General features: G+C 44.0%; 1 protein-coding gene across 3 annotated transcripts in view; it reads right to left on the reverse strand.

Moving 5' to 3' along the window:
• Positions 1-20,840, reverse strand: part of ANKRD31 (ankyrin repeat domain 31) — a 408,642-nt gene that overhangs the window by 340,408 nt on the left and 47,394 nt on the right. For 2 of the 3 annotated variants that reach the window (XM_075342271.1, XM_075342267.1), the window contains exons 4-5: positions 14,232-14,305; positions 14,077-14,123 (exon numbers count right to left, since the gene is read on the reverse strand). The exons of the other annotated variant lie outside the window; for it this stretch is intronic. In XM_075342271.1, coding sequence (XP_075198386.1) covers positions 14,077-14,123; positions 14,232-14,305 — 121 coding nt within the window. The remainder of the gene's footprint in view (positions 1-14,076; positions 14,124-14,231; positions 14,306-20,840) is intronic. 3 annotated transcript variants of the gene reach the window in all.

The raw sequence follows: 20,840 nt of genomic DNA on the forward strand, positions 1-20,840 counted from the left end.
TTTGTGCATCGCTCTCATGTGTGGCACTTGCCTTAGTGTCAGTTGCAGGCGCTCATATTTTTTTTTTTTTTTTTTTTTTCTGACGTCTGTATTTTTTATTTCGCCAAACTAATATTTTTTTGTATGGGGGGGGGTGTCTAGTTTCCAACATGGGGTCACATGTGGGGGGAGCTCCACTGTTTGGGCACATCAGGGGGATCTCCAAACGCAACATCGTGCGGCTAATGATTACAGCTAATTTTCCATTTAAAAAGTCAAATCACGCTCCTTCCCTCTGGAGCTCTGCCGTGCGCCCAAACAGTGGTTTTCTGCCACATATGAGGTATTAACGTACTCAGAACAAATTGCCCAACAAATTTTGAGGTCCATTTTATCTTGTTACCTGTGTAAAAATTAAAAAATGGAGCCTAAAATAACATTTTTTGTGGAAAAAAAAAGTACTTTTTTTGTTTTTATGCCTCAATGTATGAAGCACGTGAGTGTTCAAAGTGCTCATTAGCCATCTAGATTTATGCCATGGGGGGGTCTAGTTTCCAAAATGAGGTCACTTGTGGGGGAGCTCCATTGTTTAGGCACCTCAGGGGGTCTCCAAACGCAACATGGCGTACGCTAATAATTCCAACCAATTTTGCTGTGAAATGGCGCTCCTTCTCTTCTGAGCCCCGCCGTGTGCCCAAACAATTACTTTCCACCACATATGAGGTATCTGTGTACTCAGGAGAAATTGCACAATACATTTTAATGGTGCAATTTTCCTGATACCCTTGTGGAAAAAAAAAAGCTACTTGTTTGAAATATTAATTTTTTTTTTACCATGAAATTGTTATAATATAATATAATATTTTTTATATATATATATATATATATATATATATATATATATATATATATATAAAAAATATTATATTATATTATATTATATTATATTATAACAATTTCATGGTAAAAAAAAAATTAATATTTCAAACAAGTAGCTTTTTATATATATATATATTTTCACGGCTGAACATTCTAAACTTTTGTGAAGCCTCCAGGGGTTCAAAGTGTTCAGTACACATCTAGATAAAATTCTATGAGGGGTCTAGTTTCCAAAATGGGTCACTTGTGGGGGAGCTCCATTATTTAGGCACCTCAAGGGGTCTCCAAACACAACATAGCATCCGCTAACGATTCCAGACAATTTTGCGTTTGAAAAGTCAAATGACGCTCCTTGCCTTCCGAGCCCTGCTGTGCGCCCGAACATTTGATTTCCACCACATATGAGGTATCTGTGTACTCAGGAGAAAATGCACAATGCATTTTATGTTGCAATTTTTCCTGATACCCTTGTGAAAAAAAAACTACCTGGTTGAAGTAACAATTTTGTGGTAATTTTTTATTTTTTTTTTATTTTCACGGCTTAAAGTTAACTTTTGTGAAGCCCCCAGAGGTTAAAAGTGCTCAATAAACATCTAGATAAATTCCATGAGGGGTCTAGTTTCCAAAATGGGGTCACTTGTGGGGGAGCTCCATTGTTTAGGCACCTCAGGGGGTCTCCAAACGCAACATCGCATCCGCTAATTATTCCAGACAATTTTGCTTTCAAAAATTCAAACGATGCTCCTTCTCTTCCGAGCCTTGCAGTGCGCCCAAACAATTGATTTCCCCCACATATGAGATATCGGTGTACTTAGGAGAAATTGCACAATTAATTTTATGGTGCATTTTTCCTGATACCCTTGTGAAAATGTTAAATTTTATGGCTAAAGTAACATTTTTGTGTAAAAAAAGTACAAATTTTCATTTTTTCCTTCCACATTGCTTTGGTTGCTGTAAGTCTCCTAAAGGGTTAATAAACTTCTTGGATGTGGTTTTGAGCAGAGTGAGGGGTGCAGATTTTAGAATGGGGGCACTTTTGGGTATTTTCTGTCACCTAGGCTTCTCAAAGTCACTCCAAATGTGATGTGGTACCTAAAAAGTTTTTTTGTAAATTTTGTTGGAAAAATGAAAAATTGCTGATGAACTTTGAACCCTTCTAACTTCCTAACGGAAAAAAAATTGTTTCGAAAATTGCGCTGGTGTAAAGCAGACATGTGGGAAATGTTAATTAGTAACTATTTTGTGTGACAGAACTCTCAGATTTATGGGCATAAAATTTCAAATTTTGAAAATTGCCAAATTTCCAAAATTTTCACAAATAAACGCAAAACATATCGTCCTAAATTTATCACTGACATGAAGTACAATATTTCAAAGTGGAGAGGGAGAAGGGGTTTAAACCCGCGCAATCCGCCAGTAATGCAGAAGGAGATGTTGATAAATCTTTTATTCCATAGGTCTACGCGTTTCAAAGTCTAAGACCTCTTCTTCAGGACCAGTAAATCAACACTACATGTACAGAGAGATTAACCCTATTATACATATGGTATCCACAAAGTACCGCCTCCCGACACTTTGAAAAAAGTCAGAAAGCAAAGAAAAAAACATCTGCATGCATGATGCAGTGCTTTCTACAGACATAATACTTTGTTAAATGTTCATAGACTGGTCATCATAACAGTTTACATAAAAAATAAACAATAAATTGGGTGAAAAATCATAAAAAGAAAAGAAAAAAAAAGAGAGAGGAATAGTAACTGTGTCCCCATAAATGTGTGACACAGGCAAATTGTACTGACATATAGGTGAAATAAAAAAAAATATATAGAAAAACTATAAAAAGTGTTAAATAATAATAAATAATGAATAATAAATTACTGTGAAATGTTGAATAAAAATTGTAAAAGAAATTTTTCTCGCCCAGGAATAGAAATATACAATTATAAAATATGTATAAATGAATTAAAATGTGATGTGTATCTTTATTATTTGTTTGTGAGTTAAAAAAAAAACTCTTAAAATAGTCACGCCAAACAATTCAGAAGGACATATTTGTACTACTTATTCCTGGAGAGGCCCAAGCAAAAAGGACTCTAGGTTATGATCGGGCATAAGCGTGGGAAAAGCATATATACGCATGCTCTTGACCCTGCTGTGAGGACACAGAGTAGCGGTACGGAGTTGTTGCCAGAACTGAGACCGTGGGAACACAACTAAAACGCCTGTGCCAGGGGTAAACCTGGTTCAAGGGGCCATGTGTATGATTTTTAGAACAAGGAGAGAGAGATACGGACAGATAACAACTCATACACAGATTAGTACAACAGTGTATAGAAATCGTTAGAGCCCTTTTTCGAAAGAGCACCAGACCATGATTAAAAAGGAACCCAAAGTTCTCACATACATAAAAGACAGATCAAAATGTGATGATAGAAGTAATAAATTAAACATACATTTCCTTAAAATCTATAAAACATATAAAAAGGGATAATAAAGATATGATAAAGTGAGGCAGGATGATCATTTCAAAAAGGGTATATAAAATCAGTAAAAAAGGTCTGTCACTTCATTAAGTCCTATCAGTTTTAATGTATTTAGTCTATAAATCCAAAATGTCTTTTTTATTGAGAGACTCCATTCTGTTTGGGGTATCATTAGGGATTTGTTCAATTGGTGTTATAGTGATGTCTGCCTTTTTACCATGTATTAACGTGCAATGTCGGGACAGACCATGCAAAAGGAACCCATTCTTAATATTGTGTCTGCGGGAATTTAATCTATTATGTAGGGGCTGTATGCTTCTCCCTACATATTTTTTTCCACATACACAATCAATAAGATAGACAACAAAATCGGAATGGCATGTGAGATGTCCCTTAATAGTGTATTTTTCTGGTTCTTCGGCTGGACCAAATGTCTTTCTTTTATGCGCAATGGATGTGCAGCATAGACAGTTTTTACTAAAGCATTTGGAGACCCCGATTGAGCATTCCCTCTTGTTACAATTAATAGGGAGTCTCAACCTACTGGGTGCCACAATATTCCTAATGGTGGGGGCTCTCCTGAAAGTAATGCCTGGTTAGGGTGGAAGGATGTTTTTAAGCACAGGGTCCCCCAAAAGAATCTCCCAGTGCTTAGTAAGGGTCTTTTTAATTACAACATTATCATGGCTAAAAGTGGTGATAAAATTAGAGCTAAAATCAGAAGGACCACTATGCGGGAACATCTTTTTAAAAATCAGATCATCCTGTCTCATATTCTTGGTTTATTTAAAAGCACGTGTTAAAAGTTTTTTGGGGTAAGTCCTTTCATTAAAACGGTCATATAAACTCCAGCTTGTATCTTAAAATAATCGTCTAGTGTACAATTTTTTCTAATTCTTCGATATTGGTTAATAGGAATATTCAAAAGCCACTTATTGTAGTGTCCACTATTAAAATGTATATAACCGTTTGTATCCACTTTTTTAAAACGTTCTTAACAGCACTGAGAGAAAATTCCTAATGTTAAAAGATCCTAAAATGGCCTTTCTGTGCCACCTCCCCAAGATTCATACAAATCTTAAAAACCCTCCGGGACGACCGATAATTTCGGGAATTGATTCCTTAACATCAAACCTGGCAACATATCTTGATGAAATCATGCATGTACATGTACTGGAACTAAACAGCTATTTAAGGGATTCATCTAATTTAATAACCATGATAAAGGAGATTGGCTGGAAAGATAAGTAGTACAAATGTGTCCTCCTCCTTCTGAATTGTTTGGAGTGACTATTTTAAGAGTTTTTTTAACTCACAAACAAATAATAAAAGATACACATCACATTTTAATTCATTTATACATATTTTATAATTGTATATTTCTATTCCTGGGCGAGAAAAATTTCTTTTACAATTTTTATTCAACATTTCACAGTAATTTATTATTCATTATTATTTATCACTTTTTATAGTTTTTCTATAAAATATGTTTTGCCATATTATATTTTTTTTTTTTATTTCACCTATATGTCAATACAATTTGCCTGTGTCACACATTTATGGGGACACAGTTATAAAAATCACTGGTGGCGTTCACTACTAAAAGTCGAAGGTTACCTTACAATTATGAACTGCTACTTTGGAGTTCTTGTCCCGAAATTTGACATTTTCTTACTATTACTTTCTTTTTCTTTTTATGATTTTTCATCCAATTATTGTTTATTTTTTATGTAAACTGTTATGATGACCAGTCTATGAACATTTAACAAAGTATTGTTATGTCTGTAAAAAGCGCTGCATCATGCATGCAGATGTTTTTTTCTTTGCTTTCTGACTTTTTTCAAAGTGCCGGGAGGCGGTACTTTATGGATACCATATGTATAAAAGGGTTCATCTCTCTGTACATGTAGTGTTGATTTACTGGTCCTGAAGAAGAGGTCTTAGACCTGGAAACGCGTAGACCTATGGAATAAAAGATTGTTTAATTTATCAACATCTCCTTCTGCATTACTGGCGGATTGCGCGGGTTTAAACCCCTTCTCCCTCTCCACTTTGAAGTTTGAAACACGTGGGGCCGCAGCAGCCGCCATTAGCTCATGCTATCTGTGGTGGTTGTGACCTCTCACAACCACAATCGGTGAGTGCATTTACCATATGCTAACCGTGTGTTTAATCTGGTAAAACCCTATCAGCGCTTCTCTTTTCTAGCTTTTTTAATGAAGTACAATATGTCACGAAAAAACAGTGTTAAAATCGCCAGGATCCGTTAAAGCGTTCCAGAGTTATAACCTGTCAAAGTGACACTGGTCAGAATTGCAAAAAATGGCCGGGTCTTTAAGGTGAAAACAGGCTGGGGGCTGAAGGGGTTAATGACCAGACCAAATTTTGCAATTCTGACCAGTGTCACTTTATGAGGTAATAACTCTGGAACGCTTCAACGGATACCGGTGATTCTGAGAATGTGTTTTTGGAACATATTGTACTTCATGTCAGTACTAAATTTTGGAGAATATTTTTTGCGTTTCTTTGGTAAAAAAAAAGATGGAAATTGGGCGGAAATTTTGAAAATTATGCAGTTTCAACTTTTGAATTTTTATACCGTTAAACCAGAGTTACGTCACATAAAATACTTATTAAATAACATTTCCCACAGGTCTACTTTACATCAGTGCAATTTTTGAAACAACATTTTTTGGGGTTAGGAAGTTAGAAGAGTTCAAAGTTCATCAGCAATTTCCCATTTTTTCAACAAAATTTACAAAAATTTTTTTTTAGGGACCACATCACATTTGAAGGGACTTTGGCGGGCCTAGGTGACAGAAAATACCCAAAAGTGACACCATTCTAAAAACTGCACCCCTCAAGTCACTCAAAATTACATCCAAGAAGTTTATTAACCCTTCAGGTGCTTCACAGGAACTAAACCAATGTGGAATGAAAATATATATATATATATATATATATATATATATATATTACACATATATACACACACACACATATATATACATATATACACACACACACACACACACACACACACACACACTTTACCTAAAAAATGTTGCTCTCGTGCCAATTTATTCACTTTTAGAAGAACTAACAACAAACCCGAACCCAAAATTTGTTCCCCAGTTTCTCCTGAGCGCGCTGATACCCCACATGTGGTCAGAAACCTCTGTTTGGACAAATGGGAGGGCTCGGAACAGAAGGAGCAATATTTGAATTTTGGAAAGCAAATTTGGCTGAAATAGATTGCGGGTACCATGTTCCATTTGCAGGGCCCCTAAGGTACCTAAACAGCAGAAACTCCCCATAACTCACCCCAAATTGGAAACTAGACCCCTCAAGGAATTTATCTACCGTATATGCCGGCGTATAAGACGACTGGGCGTATAAGACGACCCCCAACTTCTGCCCTAAAAATATAGAATTTGGGATATACTCACTGTATAAGACTACCCCGCTCCCAAATGAAAAAAAGTCTGCTTTGATTGCAACATGTTAATTTTAATTCCGCGAGAGCCGTACAATATGTTTTTAAAGGGCCATTGACAGATCAATCGCTCCAATGTTCACTTAGTACAGCAAGGAATGCTCCTCCCTGCTGTATAAAGCCACAACTGGACTGAAATAATGGTACTACACTCTGCTACAAACAGACACACACAACTCTGCTACAAACAGACAAACACACACAACTCTGCTACAAACAGACAAACACACACAACTCTGCTACATACAGACAAACACATACAACTCTGCTACATACAGACAAACACATACAACTCTGCTACATACAGACAAACACACACAACTCTGCTACATACAGACACACAACTCTGCTACATACAGACAAACACATACAACTCTGCTACATACAGACAAACACACACAACTCTGCTACATACAAACACACAACACTGCTACATACAGACAAACACATACAACTCTGCTACATACAGACAAACACATACAACTCTGCTACATACAGACAAATACACACAACTCTGCTGCTCTGTGGGGCCTGCACCCGCGGCTCGGCGGGTACAGCACCCGCGGCATCGGCGGGGGGGGGGATTGGCAGGGCATACATCTGGGGGGTTAGAAGCAGCTCACCGGGGCCCATAATGGGGAGGCGGGGAGGGCATTTACCCGATTAGGTCACGGTGGAGAGGGGGCCCACACAGCGCCGGACAGAAGCTCGCCTCCTTCATCTGTGGGACTGAGAAGGCGGTAGCTCCGCCCACAGATGAAATTCAAAACAGGATGTCTGCGCGCCTTAAAGTGACGGCGCCGCAGATTGCTGCCGAGGACTGCGGTCCCCGGAACTCGGCCGGGGGCAGCAGAACTATAAAAGGCGAGTGGGCCCCGGCCAAGGGACAGGAGAACTGACGAGGCCGAGTGGGCCCCCCGGCTCTCCAGGGCCCCGGCATTTGCCCATAGACAGGTAGGAGCCCTGTCTGCGAGCCAGATACGGCCATCAAAAGAGCCATATCTGGCTCGCGAGCCATAGGTTCCCGACCCCTGCTGTATGATATATACCGTATTTTTCGCTTTATAAGACGCACCTGATTATAAGACGCACCCCCAAATTTGGTGAAGGAAAAGAGAATTTTTTTTTTAATGTTAAATGGGGTCCATCTTATAATGCCAGTGTCCCTCTAACAAATCATATAGGGTATATGTCCCTCATAGCCCCCCATCCTAAAATTAGCCCCCTTAATCTGGATATGGCCCCCTTATATTGAATATAGCCCCCTTGTGATGGCACACGTTCCCCTGTGCCGCCTATGGTCCCCTATGGATTGCACACGTTCCCGTGTTAGATAACGCCCCCATGCTGCTGCCCATGGCCCCTATAGATCGCACAAGTCCCCCTGTGTTAGATATCGCCCCCATAGTGCTGCCCATGGCCCCTATAGATCGCACAAGTCCCCCTGTGTTAGATATCGCCCCCATAGTGCTGCCCATGGCTCCTATATAGATCGCACAAGTCCCCCTGTGTTATATATCGCCCCCATAGTGCTGCCCATGGTCCCTATAGATCGCACAAGTCCCCCTGTGTTAGATATCGCCCCCATAGTGCTGCCCATGGCTCCTATATAGATCGCACAAGTCCCCCTGTGTTATATATCGCCCCCATAGTGCTGCCCATGGTCCCTATAGATCGCACAAGTCCCCCTGTGTTAGATATCGCCCCCATAGTGCTGCCCATGGCTCCTATATAGATCGCACAAGTCCCCCTGTGTTATATATCGCCCCCATAGTGCTGCCCATGGTCCCTATAGATCGCACAAGTCCCCCTGTGTTAGATATCGCCCCCATAGTGCTGCCCATGGCTCCTATATAGATCGCACAAGTCCCCCTGTGTTATATATCGCCCCCATAGTGCTGCCCATGGTCCCTATAGATCGCACAAGTCCCCCTGTGTTAGATATCTCCCCCATAGTGCTGCCCATGGTCCCTATAGATCGCACAAGTCCCCCTGTGTTAGATATCTCCCCCATAGTGCTGCCCATGGTCCCTATAGATCGCACAAGTCCCCCTGTGTTAGATATCGCCCCCATAGTGCTGCGCATGGCCCCTATATAGATCGCACAAGTCCCCCTGTGTCAGATATCACCCCCATAGTGCTGCCCATGGCCCCTATAGATCGCACAAGTCCCCCTGTGTCAGATATGGCCCCTAGGCTGCTGCCCAAAGTAAAATAAAACCCTCTTTCCTTACCTCCTCCAGCGCTGAGCTCCCTCCTGTCTGGCTCCGTGCTTCTGTTCTTCCACTTCCTGGTTCTCAGTGCGGTCATGTGATCGGCACAGCAGGCTGAGCTCTCTGCCTGCCTGATCACAGTGGAAGCAGGGACACAGGGAGAAACGCTGCAGGGGTAAGTAAAGCTTTTTTATTTTAGAATGAGCAGCAGCCTGGGGGCCAAATCTAACACAGGGGTGGGCATGTGCGATCACACTGGGACGCAGGCTCATATAATATGCACCGCTGCCCCAGCCCCTCACTGCGTGCGATTTCAGCACCATTGGAGATGGACAGCGGCTGTGCATATTATATGAGCGGGTGCAGGAGATCAAAGGCTGCAGCCCGCAGCGTTCCCCTGTGCTCCAGAGCTGCTGCCCCCACCTCCCCTGGACGCTGCAGTGTACATATATATATATACACACCCCCCCCGTATATCCGGCGTATAAGACGACCCCCCACTGTAGCCATTATTTTAAGGGGGTAAAAAGTCGTCTTATACGCCAGTATATACGGTAGATGTTTGTTGAGAACTTTAAACCCCCAGGAGCTTCACAGAATTTTATAATGTTGAGCCGTGAAAATAAAAAAAAAAAAAAAATTTTACAACAAAATTGTTACTTCAACCAAGTAGCTTTTTTTTCCCACAAGGTTATCTGGAAGGGAAGGAGCGCCATTTGACTGCAAAATTGGCTGGAATCATTAGCAAACACCATGTCACATTTGGAGAGCCCTTGCAGTGCCTAAACAGTGGAGCTCCCCCACAACAGACCGCATTCTGGAAACTAGACCACTCAAGAATTTTATACAGTGGTATAGTTAGCAGTTTGAACCCACAGTTACTTCACAGAATTTGAAAACCTTAGGTCCTCATATTGAAATTTTTATTTTTTTCACAAAAATGTTACTTTAGCACCAAATGTCTCACTTTTTCATGAGGAAACACCAAAAAGTGGACCCCAAAATTTGTTACCCAATTTCTTATGAGCGCAGGGATACCTCACATGTGGCCAAAAACCTCTGTTTGGATAAACGGTAGGGCTTGGAATGGAAGGAGTACCATTTGAATTTTGGAAAAGCTGAAATAAATTGCGGGCACCATGTCACACTTGCAGGGCCCCTGGGGTACATATACAGTAGAAACCCCCCCACAAGTTACCCCAATTTGGAAACTAGACCTCTCAAGTATTTTATTCAGGAGTATAGTGACCATTTTGAATCCCCAGGGGCATCACAAAAATGTTGCTCTAGCAGCAAATTTCTCACTTAAAAATCCTTCCACTGCGCTTCTACTGTAAAATGCAGCGTTATGGACACAGCGAAAACACAGCGTCCAAAAATGCTTGAATCCCTAATTGCGGGCACACAGCCTAAAAAGCTTGGAAGGATGGATGGATGGATAGATAGATAGATAGATAGATAGAGAGACAACAGATGTCAAACACATATAATGTCCCAGCCCCCTACATATTCTAAGCTGGCACTCTTTAGTGACTTTCATGTGGCACTAAAGGGTGCCTAGCCTTGTATTTAGCAAAAAAAAAAAAAAAAAAACTACGTGGGGTCCCTCCATTTTTGATAGCCAGCTAGGGTAAAGCAGACTGATGCAGCCTGCAAACCACAGCTGTCTGCTTTACCTTGGTTGGGGATCTAATTTGGAGGCACCCTAGGATCTTGTTTATAATTATTTATAAATAAATAAAAAAAAAAAAAAATGGGGTCCCCCTCCAAATTGGTTTACCAGCCAAGGTAAAGCGGACAGCTGTGGTCTGGTTTTCTCAGGGTGGGAAGGTCCATAGTTACCCAGCCTAAAAATAGCAGTCCGCAGCCGCCCCAGAAGTGGCGCATCCATAAGATGCGCCAATCCTGGTGCTTCGCCCCGGCTCATCCCATGACCTGGTATCAACCCCGTTTGCCACCGCACCAGATGTGTAATGTTACCTGACATCAAGCCCAGCAGTTGGTGATGTCATGGCGTCTATCAGATACCCGACATCACCAACTGTCAGTAATAAAAAAATAAAATAGACAAAAAAAATATTTGAAAAAACACTCCCCAAAACATTCCCTCTTTCATCAATTTATTGTAATGAAAAAAAAAAAAAAATCGGTCCGCAGTAATCCATTTTGGAAGTCCCACGACGACGCTGGACCTTCTAGAGTATGGGGGGCACGCGCAGGGAACATATCCCCCCATTTTCTAGGGGTGCAGACCCTCCATGTGAGGAGCGTGGGTGCAAAGACACTGCACCTACCCTCCCAAGGTCACAGCAGCAGGAGAGTGAGAGCAGAGATCGCAGCTCACACTGAACACAGGAAGGTGAGCTCAGCTGACAGCCGCTCTCTGCGCACGTGACCAGTGTCTAGTGTAAAGGAGGAGGGACGCGGGGGATCAATGTTGCAAAAAGGTAAAAATACCGGGGGAACACTGGAAAACACCGGGGGGGGGGGCTATGGGGGGTGGCTTAGCTGGATCCGGGGAGGAGTTTTCTGTCACATGTGTCATGGCACATGCGACAGAAATCGGAGCAGAAGGGTGAATGCGGGCGGTGCGTAAGTGGGTGCGCTGCCATCTTGGATGTTCGGGAGAGAGTTGGGGGGCACATCGGCGACACTGGGGGACCGGACACTTGGGGGGAAGGGAGATTTATCTCCCGACTGGCATGTTTGATCATGCCAGGTGGGAGATAAATCATTGTTTACCGGCGCTGTCATTTACTGTAACGTGATCATCGGTATACGGAGTATACCGGTGATCAAGTGACTGGGGACCGGAAAAACTGGCCTGAATCATGATCTCCAGGGTCTCAGCTACCCCCGGTAGCTGAAATCCCGGGGATTTTCTGTCGCTAGGGGGCGCTACAGCAATTTTTCGGCCTGACGTCTAAAACCGTCGGAATAGAATAAGTACCCTGTTTTTCCGACGTCTAAAGTCGTACAGCCGTCGTTATGAGGTTAAATATATTCCTTTGAGTGCATAATCATCTACTACCTTTTATATCCTTTATAAACTGAACAACACCCAGCAAAAATATTTCCATTACATCGTAATACATCTAAGAGCCGATTCATCAAAGCTTTTAAAGGGAATCTGTCACCGGGATTTTGCAATGTAAGCTGAAGACCGCATACTGCAAAGGTTAAAAAAGAAAATACAACTGTGCTCTTATTTGTGAACAAGCTATTGTTTATCTAAACTAAAGGGTTTATAGCTCTGTGATTAACATTGGTGTGACTCCTCAGCTTGTGCAGGGTAGTCTGACATGCTCCCTGCTGTCATTGACAACTCACAGTCAATGCACAATCTCCATTGAGAGCCTGGTGTGGGCGGGGACAGCTCCCAGCCCTGCTAAACTCAATTCTTTAATAATGTCAGAATGGCTGCACTCTAATGTAAGTTAAACATGGTTAGTTTCAGAATCTTTCTGCCTAAAACATGCTACTGTTAGATGAAGTAGCAAAAACCTGCTGACAGATTCCCGTTAAGCCACAAAAGTGGTGTAAAACCTTTGAAAGATGGTAATTTTTTTGCACAACATAGAGTTGGACATAAATGCTGCAAATTTTAGCAGTTTCAGTTTGAGCCAGCTCTGATGATATGGGCAAAGCTACGGAGAACTTGGGGCATGCCCACACTCGCCTATCTAATTCATCAAGAGTGTTGGTGTTTTGAATGGCAGAAATGCTACTCCAGTCCCTGATTTCTCTACTTTGCAGATTCCGTTCTGCTCAACTAGCCATCACTGACCCAGCTGTTTCACCAGTATTCACAGATCCATTCTGCTAAACAGGACATTGCTAACCCAGGTGGGCTGCACCAGTCCTCATTGATCCAGTTCGGCTACATTAGTTGAGCATCTCCTCTATCACCACTTATCCCTCTTGCAGCTCCAGTACAGCCTGTCCGTGCTACATTAAAACTGTTCATTGGAAACAAGTAACCACCTCATCATGGGAAATATAGTATGAATCTGACAGTCTGGTGAACAAACATGGGTTTGGATAACACTAAAAGAAAGCATAGTTCCTACTATGAAATATTTAAGACAACTGTATGATTCCAACTTTGGGGAAGGCCCTTTTCACTTCCAGCATGACTGTGCCCAAGTGCACAAAGCAAGGTCTATACAAAACACACGGTTTAACCAAGACTGTAGTGGAGGGGATCAAGAGACGTACACAGAGCTCTCATGTATAGGTAATAACTTGCAATTCTCGGGATAAACAATAAGGCTGCTTTCACACTACGTTTTTTTTTAGCATGCGTCATGAACTTTTTTTTTGCTGCAAAAGCGGATCCTGTTTTTGCAGAGAAAAACGCATGCAAACCCATGTGTTATGTTGCAGGATCCTGTCACTTTAAGTTTATGGGCGGGCATTGGAGTCATGTGATCGGGAGTGAGGGGAACTGAACGTGAGACTGGGAACCGGCATCTGACAGCTGCAGTAAGCTGTAACCAAGGTAAACATCGGGTAACTAAGAAGCGCTTTGCTTGGTTACCCGATATTTACCTTGGTTACGAGCGTCCACCGCTCTCAGGCGGGGGAGAGCAAGGGAGAAAGGAAGGGGGAGAGAGGGAGGGGGGAGAGAGAGACTGATCACGCCAGGCTGATTTCTGGGCATGCTCAGTAGAGCAAGCAGGATCCTGTCTATCAGCATGCCACCGTTCACATGCATTTGCCTGCTGTTTAGTCAGGATCCAGCAATTTGCAGTATTTGGACGCAGCTCAAAAACGCTACAAGTAGCGTTTTTGAAAAAAGTTAAAAAACTGCAAGTCGCTGGATCCTCACTATAACGCACGCAAACGCATGTGAACGCATGTTGACGCGAGTCCATTGCAAATGCATTGAAATGAAAACGCATTTGCACTGGATCCGTTTTTGTGTTAAGAAAAAGTTCATGACGCATGTTAAAAAAACGTAGTGTGAAAGCAGCCTAATATTTGCCCCTGACAGTAATTTACTCTTATATTCTCTTTTTAGTACCTTAATAAAGACTGAGAAGCCTCCTCCTCTAACATTGTATGAGAAACCTAGTGAAAACATGAAACAAGTAGAGATGCGTCAAAATCTTCCATATCAGGCTAATACTTAATCAGCAATGTACATACAGACATGCCACTAAATGATACTAGTAATACCTGTTTCAGTGCAGTTTCCATACTTGCAGCTGGCAAAAAATTTGAAATAACATGTATCTCTGGAGACATTTTACCTAGAAATGTAAAAAGTGAGTTATGTTTGCTTCAATTTGGTAAAAACGTCTACAAAGCAGTGAGAATAGCCTAAACAGCTCATTAATAGTATACATGTACGTATTTTCCAACGCCTGCATGCAAGGTTTCCACTGTATTACATTATTATTGGCTCCAAAAGATGCACTAGGGTTTATTTTCAAGCGATGGCCTATATTGTTTATTGGCGTCAGTGATTAGGTTGCCGGTTAATGAAAAATTAATATTCACCCCCTTCCCCTGCCCACCTCTATGTTCTAGCATCAGTGATTGCAACATGTGTTAATAGCAAAAGAATATTCACCCCCTTCCCCGACCCATAATCCCGCCCACCCCTGTGTGGCGGTGTCAGTGATTGAAACGTGTGTTAATGGCAAATATTCACCCCCTTAAGGCGCCCACTCCTTGGGGTCAGGTTGCAGAATTAGTGATGGTCGCTCGTCGCAATGATCGGACTGACTGATTGCTCTACTGACCTGAGCATGTTATCATGTATTTTTATGCAGCTTTAACACTCCGGTAAAGAGAGCATACAACTAGTGCAGGAATTGCAATGACCCTCAGGCAGAAATACGGCAGTCTGACTGAATCACTGACGCCGACACAGAGGGGTGGGTGGGATTATAGGTGAGGGTTGGCTATGAATATTAAATTTTCCATTAACATACAATCCTATCACTGATGCCGGCACAGAGAGGTGGTCGGTATTATGGGTGGGGGAAGGGGTAAATATTAATTTTTCAACAGCACATGTCCCAATCACTGACGCCGATGCAGAGGAGTGGGCGGTTGAAGGGGTGACTATACATTTTCGGGGTTTACAGCAACACAACGGGTGAACAGATAACAAAAGTATAAAAGTTATATGTCCTGAAAGAGCTGCCAAGCCCTTTTTCAGGATGGATAATATTACAGTATGGTACACAACTAAGGCCTATTTTTGATGCAGTGCTGTTATAGAGAGAGATATATTATATATATATATATATATATATATATATATATATATATATATATATATATATATATATATATATATATATATATATATATATATATACATATATATATATATATATAAAATCTCTATCTAACTAGGGCAGCATGGTGGCTCAGTGGTTAGCACTGCAGCCTTGCAGCGCTGGGGTCCTGGGTTCTAGTCCCACCAAAGGACGCTTTACACGCTGCGACATGGCTAGTGATGTCGCTAGCGATCACACCCGCCCTGTCATTTGTGCGTCACGGGCAAATAGCTTCCCGTGGCGAACAAAATCGCTAGTACGCGGCACACATACTTACCTTCCTAACGACGTCGCTGTGGCCGGCGAACAACCTCTTTTCTAAGGGGGCGGTTCATGCGGCATCACACAGAAGGCCACCAATAGAAGCGGAGGGGCGGAGAGCAGCCGCATGAAGAACACTCCCACCTCGTTGCCGGAGGATGCAGGTACGGTGTTGTTCGACGTTCCTGGGGTGTCACACGTAGTGATGTGTGCTGCCTCAGGAACGACAAACAAGCTGCGTCCAAAATGCTCAATGATATTTGGTAAATGAAGGACGTGTCAACGATCAACAATGTGATGAGTATTTTTGATCGTTAGACGTCGCTCGTACGTGTCACACGCAACGACGTCGCTAACGAGGCCGGATGTGCGTCGAATTCCGTGACCCCCAACGACATCTCGTTAGCGATGTCATTGCGTGTAAAGCGGCCTTAAGGACAACCACTGCAAGGAGTTTGTATGTTCGCCCTGTGTTTCCGTGGGTTTCCTCCAGGTTCTCCGGTTTCCTCCCACACTCCAAAAACATACTGATAGGGAATTTAGATTGTGAGCCCCAATGGGGAAATTGTTGCCAATGTATGTAAAGCGCTATGGAATTAATAGCGCTATATAAATGAATAAATATTATTCTGAATATATTTAATTTTATATTATTATTGCATCATCACTGCAGCAATTTGGTAAATTCAAAAAGAGTCATAAGTATTCAGACATTTTGCTCAGACAGTCATATTTAAGTTAGTACAGCCCATATCTAGAACACACAATCTAAATAGAGCAGCGGTGCCAGTATTCCCTGTAAGGACATATTTATACATATATGCATACACATACATATACATATACACACAAGTATACAACCAAGTGCAGATGAAGCAAGGGAAGCACTGAGCAATGATAATGAACGAACGAACAATATCATTTTGAAGTTACAGATGTAAACATGTATGTGGATAGAGGCCAAAAAAAATGGCCCATGTCAAAACGCAGGACCATCATTTGCACCCAAGGAGGTGAGCAATGTGCCAGCGATTGCTACCAAACCTACAAAGTGAAGGGTGAGTTATTGTTTATAAAAACCCATAAACAGATTCTGATTTATACCACCCAGTGCTACACAATTTAATCTATAGATCAAACGTGATTCGAGGGACAAGAAGGGCAAAGATATATTGCCACCCCTAATATTATTCGATATATGATCAAGTTCAACAATTTGGGTGTCGCGAATTTGGCAACCATGCAGATGTACATAATGGGTTGCGACTCTTGAAGAATTTTGGCCCGTTCATCTTTACAGAATTGTTGTAATTCAGCCACATTGGAGGGTTTCCGAGCACGAACCGCCTTTTCAAGTTCATGCCACAGCCTCAGTTGGATTAAGGTTTTATTAAGCCATTCAGAGGTGGACTTGCTGGTGTGTTTTGGATCATTGTACTGCTGCATAACCCAGCAGAGCGGGCTGTACTTATCAAGGTGCGACTATAACTGCTTCCAGGCCGCTCATTCACTTCCAGGGCTACTCATTACCTTCATTGCATATGCACTGCTTTCCCCGCCCACCGGCATCTGTAATTGGTTGCAGTCAGGTTAGACGCGCCACCCCACCCTGAGTGTCAGCTGACTGCTTCAAATCACAGACGCTATGTGCATCAATCGTGGTATAAAAATATACCCAGCACAGAAAGCAAACAGCTACAGGCTGCAGCCCCAGCTGTGCGCTTATTGTGGCTGTGTATCAAAATAAGAGGAACCGAATGTGGCTTTTTTTTAATTATTTAAATAACTAATTTTAAAAAAAAAAAAGGCGTGTGGTTCTCCCCAATTTTGATACCCGGCCATGATTTATGAGATACTATAGAAACGATAGAGGTAATTGACAGTGTAAATATAAGGTAATTGATGGGTAAATAAACATGCCATATAGTTTTCTTTTAAGCTGCTTTTTATTGTAGAAAATGTGCATAAATACAGCCAGAAAAAAATTGGCATATAGATTAAAAACCCGATTGATAAGAACATGTAACAATACCAGAAAAAAAAAAGGAGGTCCTGTCCCGGCTGCCAGTGTCTGAAGTCCTGTGCCTGGTGTCCAGTGTCTGGTGATCGTGCCAGATAGCCTGGACCCTGAAGATCGAATTTTCGTGCCTGATGAGGTGGACCTTGATGACCGGAGTTCCAACTGAGGTCCTGTCCTGGCTGCACCTGTGTCTGATGTCCTGTGCCTGGTGTCCCACACCTGGTGACCTGAGCCTGATTACAAGTACCTGCCTCTGCCTGTCCAGCCGTTCCCCATTCAGACTATGCCTCGTGTTCTGCCCCATTTGTCCAGAAAGCCATGGAACCCATAGGGTGTAGGGGCGACATGACAGCCCGGAGGGTAGGGAGTTGATGGGGTTAAACAGTGTTGGTTCGTTTAACAATGAGGAAAAGAAGGTGATTGGTTAGGGGGTGGAGTGTGGTGGAAGGAAAGGAGGGAGCTTTATGGTGTATATAATAGGAGGTGGGAGTCCATTACCTCCTCTTACATTTCCTGGATGACAGCTTGGACGGGCTGGGGAACATCCATCATGACATCCAGCATGATGGATCCGGACATCGCAGATCTGCAGCTTGGACGGGCTGGGGAACCTCCATCATGATGTCCTGAGGAATCCTCGGATCTGGTCAGCATGGCGGTGCAGGGCGCCCAGGTAGTGCAGTCCTACACCCAGGCTGCCTGGGTGTCTCCTCGGCACCTTCCCCTCCCCCCCCCCCCTCTTTGCTGTAGTGCTGGCAGTTTCAGGACTCGCCGGGGTCTTTTGGGGAAGGTGGGGGTGAGGAGGACAACATGAGAGCCCCCACTCCCGTGGGGACCCTCCGCAGCTGGGTGGGCAGCGGTAGCTTGCAGCGCCCGCTCTGGCTATCGGGAGGAATCTCCTGCAGGGCCGCGACGGCCGAAAAGGGGGCGTGTCCAGCCCGGGGGCCTACTTCCGGTGTGAGGCCTCAGGCTGGATTTTTTGAGCGATGCGGCCGCTCCCGGCAGGGAGCGCGCCCAGCGGCGGTGGATGGACAACACCCCCCCCCCTCCGCGGGGGGGGGGGGGGGGGGGGGCGGAGGACGGCTGCCTACAGGGTCACCTCACCTGTGTGGCTTGGATTATTGGGACCGGAGGACTGGGCGCAGAAGGCGGCGGCGAGGAGGAGACAGGAGGCGCCTGCAGGGTCACCTCACCTGTGTGGCTGGATCATAGGGACCGGAGGACTGGGCGCAGCAGGTGGCGACGAGGAGACAGGAGGCCTGCTGTCTATCCTGGAGCAGGCATTGGGACAAGGGTGCAGCTCTCATCAGTAGCGGCTTCCCCCAGGAGGGGAGCGCCCAGCATTGTGGAGGCGACAATCGGCCCAAACAGGGCATGTGGACACGGTGCTCCTGGCGTCAGACGGCGAACCCGGCGGGCATTCGGTGCCTGCAGCTTGAGGGACTGTCCCAGGATCAGCGACGGACGACTGGCGAAAAGGACGGTGACGGCTGATCTGAGGGCGTCCTCTGGAGGCAGCCTGGCGCGGTAATCAATTTAAGTTTCAGCCTTTTTGTAGTGGTGGGGGGACAGTCGCTGTAGTGGAGTAGTGTCTGGAGATATGGGTAGCAGCTGGGGGGGTTTGGAGCATGTGGTTAGTTCATAGGTCGGTTGGTTGTTCTGGAGGCCAGGGGCAGAGTTACGGACGGGGTGGTCTCATGGCAGCGGGGCCGTGAGGGTGCAGGTGGCGTCAGGTCCGGTGGTTACAGTTGTAGGTTGGGGATGGCGAGGTTCGGCGTTTACCGCAGTTTAGGTCTTGTGAGACTCGGTTAAGGGGGCTGATGATTGCGGCACATGTGAGCGGGTGAGACGGCGCAGTTTTTGAAGGTTTGCTGGGGTGTTTCATTATTAATCTTCTGATGCATGGTGGTTCTTATTGGATGAATTATGGTGGGTAAGGTAAAGGGGCGAGGGGTCCCGCGGTACGGTGTGTTCGAGGAGTTTTCAGGGGGTTTTTGTGAGTGATGTGTAGGTGCGGGGCCCCGGTATGGCGCGAGGGTTGCTGTGGATAAGTGAATAAAGGAGAGCGGAAATGTAGGAGAAGGTGAAGTGTTGGTTGCTGTAATGGGTTTGTAGGTTTGCAACCGCATCAATGGTAACATGGGGTTAATTTGTGGCTAGTCAGCATGTTATCCCATTGTGGAGGTTGGTGCTGGGAGGAATGTTGAGTCCAGCGTGACTGAATTGATGTCAATGTAGGTGCTGGGCAGCTTTGGGCTGCTGTGGGTGAACTCGGTTAATCAGCAATGGTGGGCTGCGGACGGAATAATGGAGTTCTTCGGACAGCCGTGATTACGGGTGGGGACTATGCGAGTTATGGTTTGGACTAGAGGATTGGGTACTTGGTGCATAGAGTGTAAGTCGGATAGCTTAGGGCCATCTGGTATTATTGGGTGTTTTGCATGGGTGGACTCCTGGCATCTGTGGGCTGGTGGAGTCTATTTAATATTCATATACAATTTAAAAAAAAAAAAAAGGAATGCTTGGCCCGGTGGTAGGTATGGGCATCTGGGTAAGGGTTTGCTTAGGGAGTCGTGGTGCTCCGGTCTCACGGCACGAAGGTCTTTGGTTTGAAGGTGCAGTTGTGCGTTACGGGAAAATGGTGGTACGCCCCACGGTGGTCGGCTTTGAGCGGATACTATGGTGTGGCCAAGGTTTTAATTTATCTTGGGGTGTAATATGAGAGTTCAAAGGGGGTTGCGTGTCACAAGGTTTTCCTTGAGATCGAAAGGCCCGGACATGGTGTTTGGTAAAGTTGTGTCTCCTGATGCCCATAGTTGCATATGGAGTCAATCGGGCCAGTGGTGTGGCTGCAATTTTCCGGTGGGCATTGTAGTACAGGGAGCTTGTCGTGGTCCAGTTTGCAGAGGCAAGCGGACTATGCATTATGGTTGGAGGTGTTGTTGGGGACCTTGGGATCGAAGGTAATGCTTCAATATCTTCGACTCAGTAAGGGGTACAGGGCGATGGTTGCGGTTGTTTTGTTTTTTGAGGCCGTGCTAATTTTGGGGTGGAGCATGGTTCCGTTAGGCCGTGTGGGCCTCGTTGAAATTAAGTGGGCCTGATTTCGGATGAAGAAGGTCCATTAGTGTGGTAGTTGAGTATGTGGGAAGATTTTGGGATTTTCTGGGGAAGACAGCTCGAGCCTCTGTTGTTGTCAGAGGGTGTGATGGC

The sequence above is a fragment of the Anomaloglossus baeobatrachus genome, chromosome 1 (genome assembly GCF_048569485.1).
Source record: "Anomaloglossus baeobatrachus isolate aAnoBae1 chromosome 1, aAnoBae1.hap1, whole genome shotgun sequence".
In the NCBI taxonomy this organism is placed as follows: Eukaryota; Metazoa; Chordata; class Amphibia; order Anura; family Aromobatidae; genus Anomaloglossus; species Anomaloglossus baeobatrachus.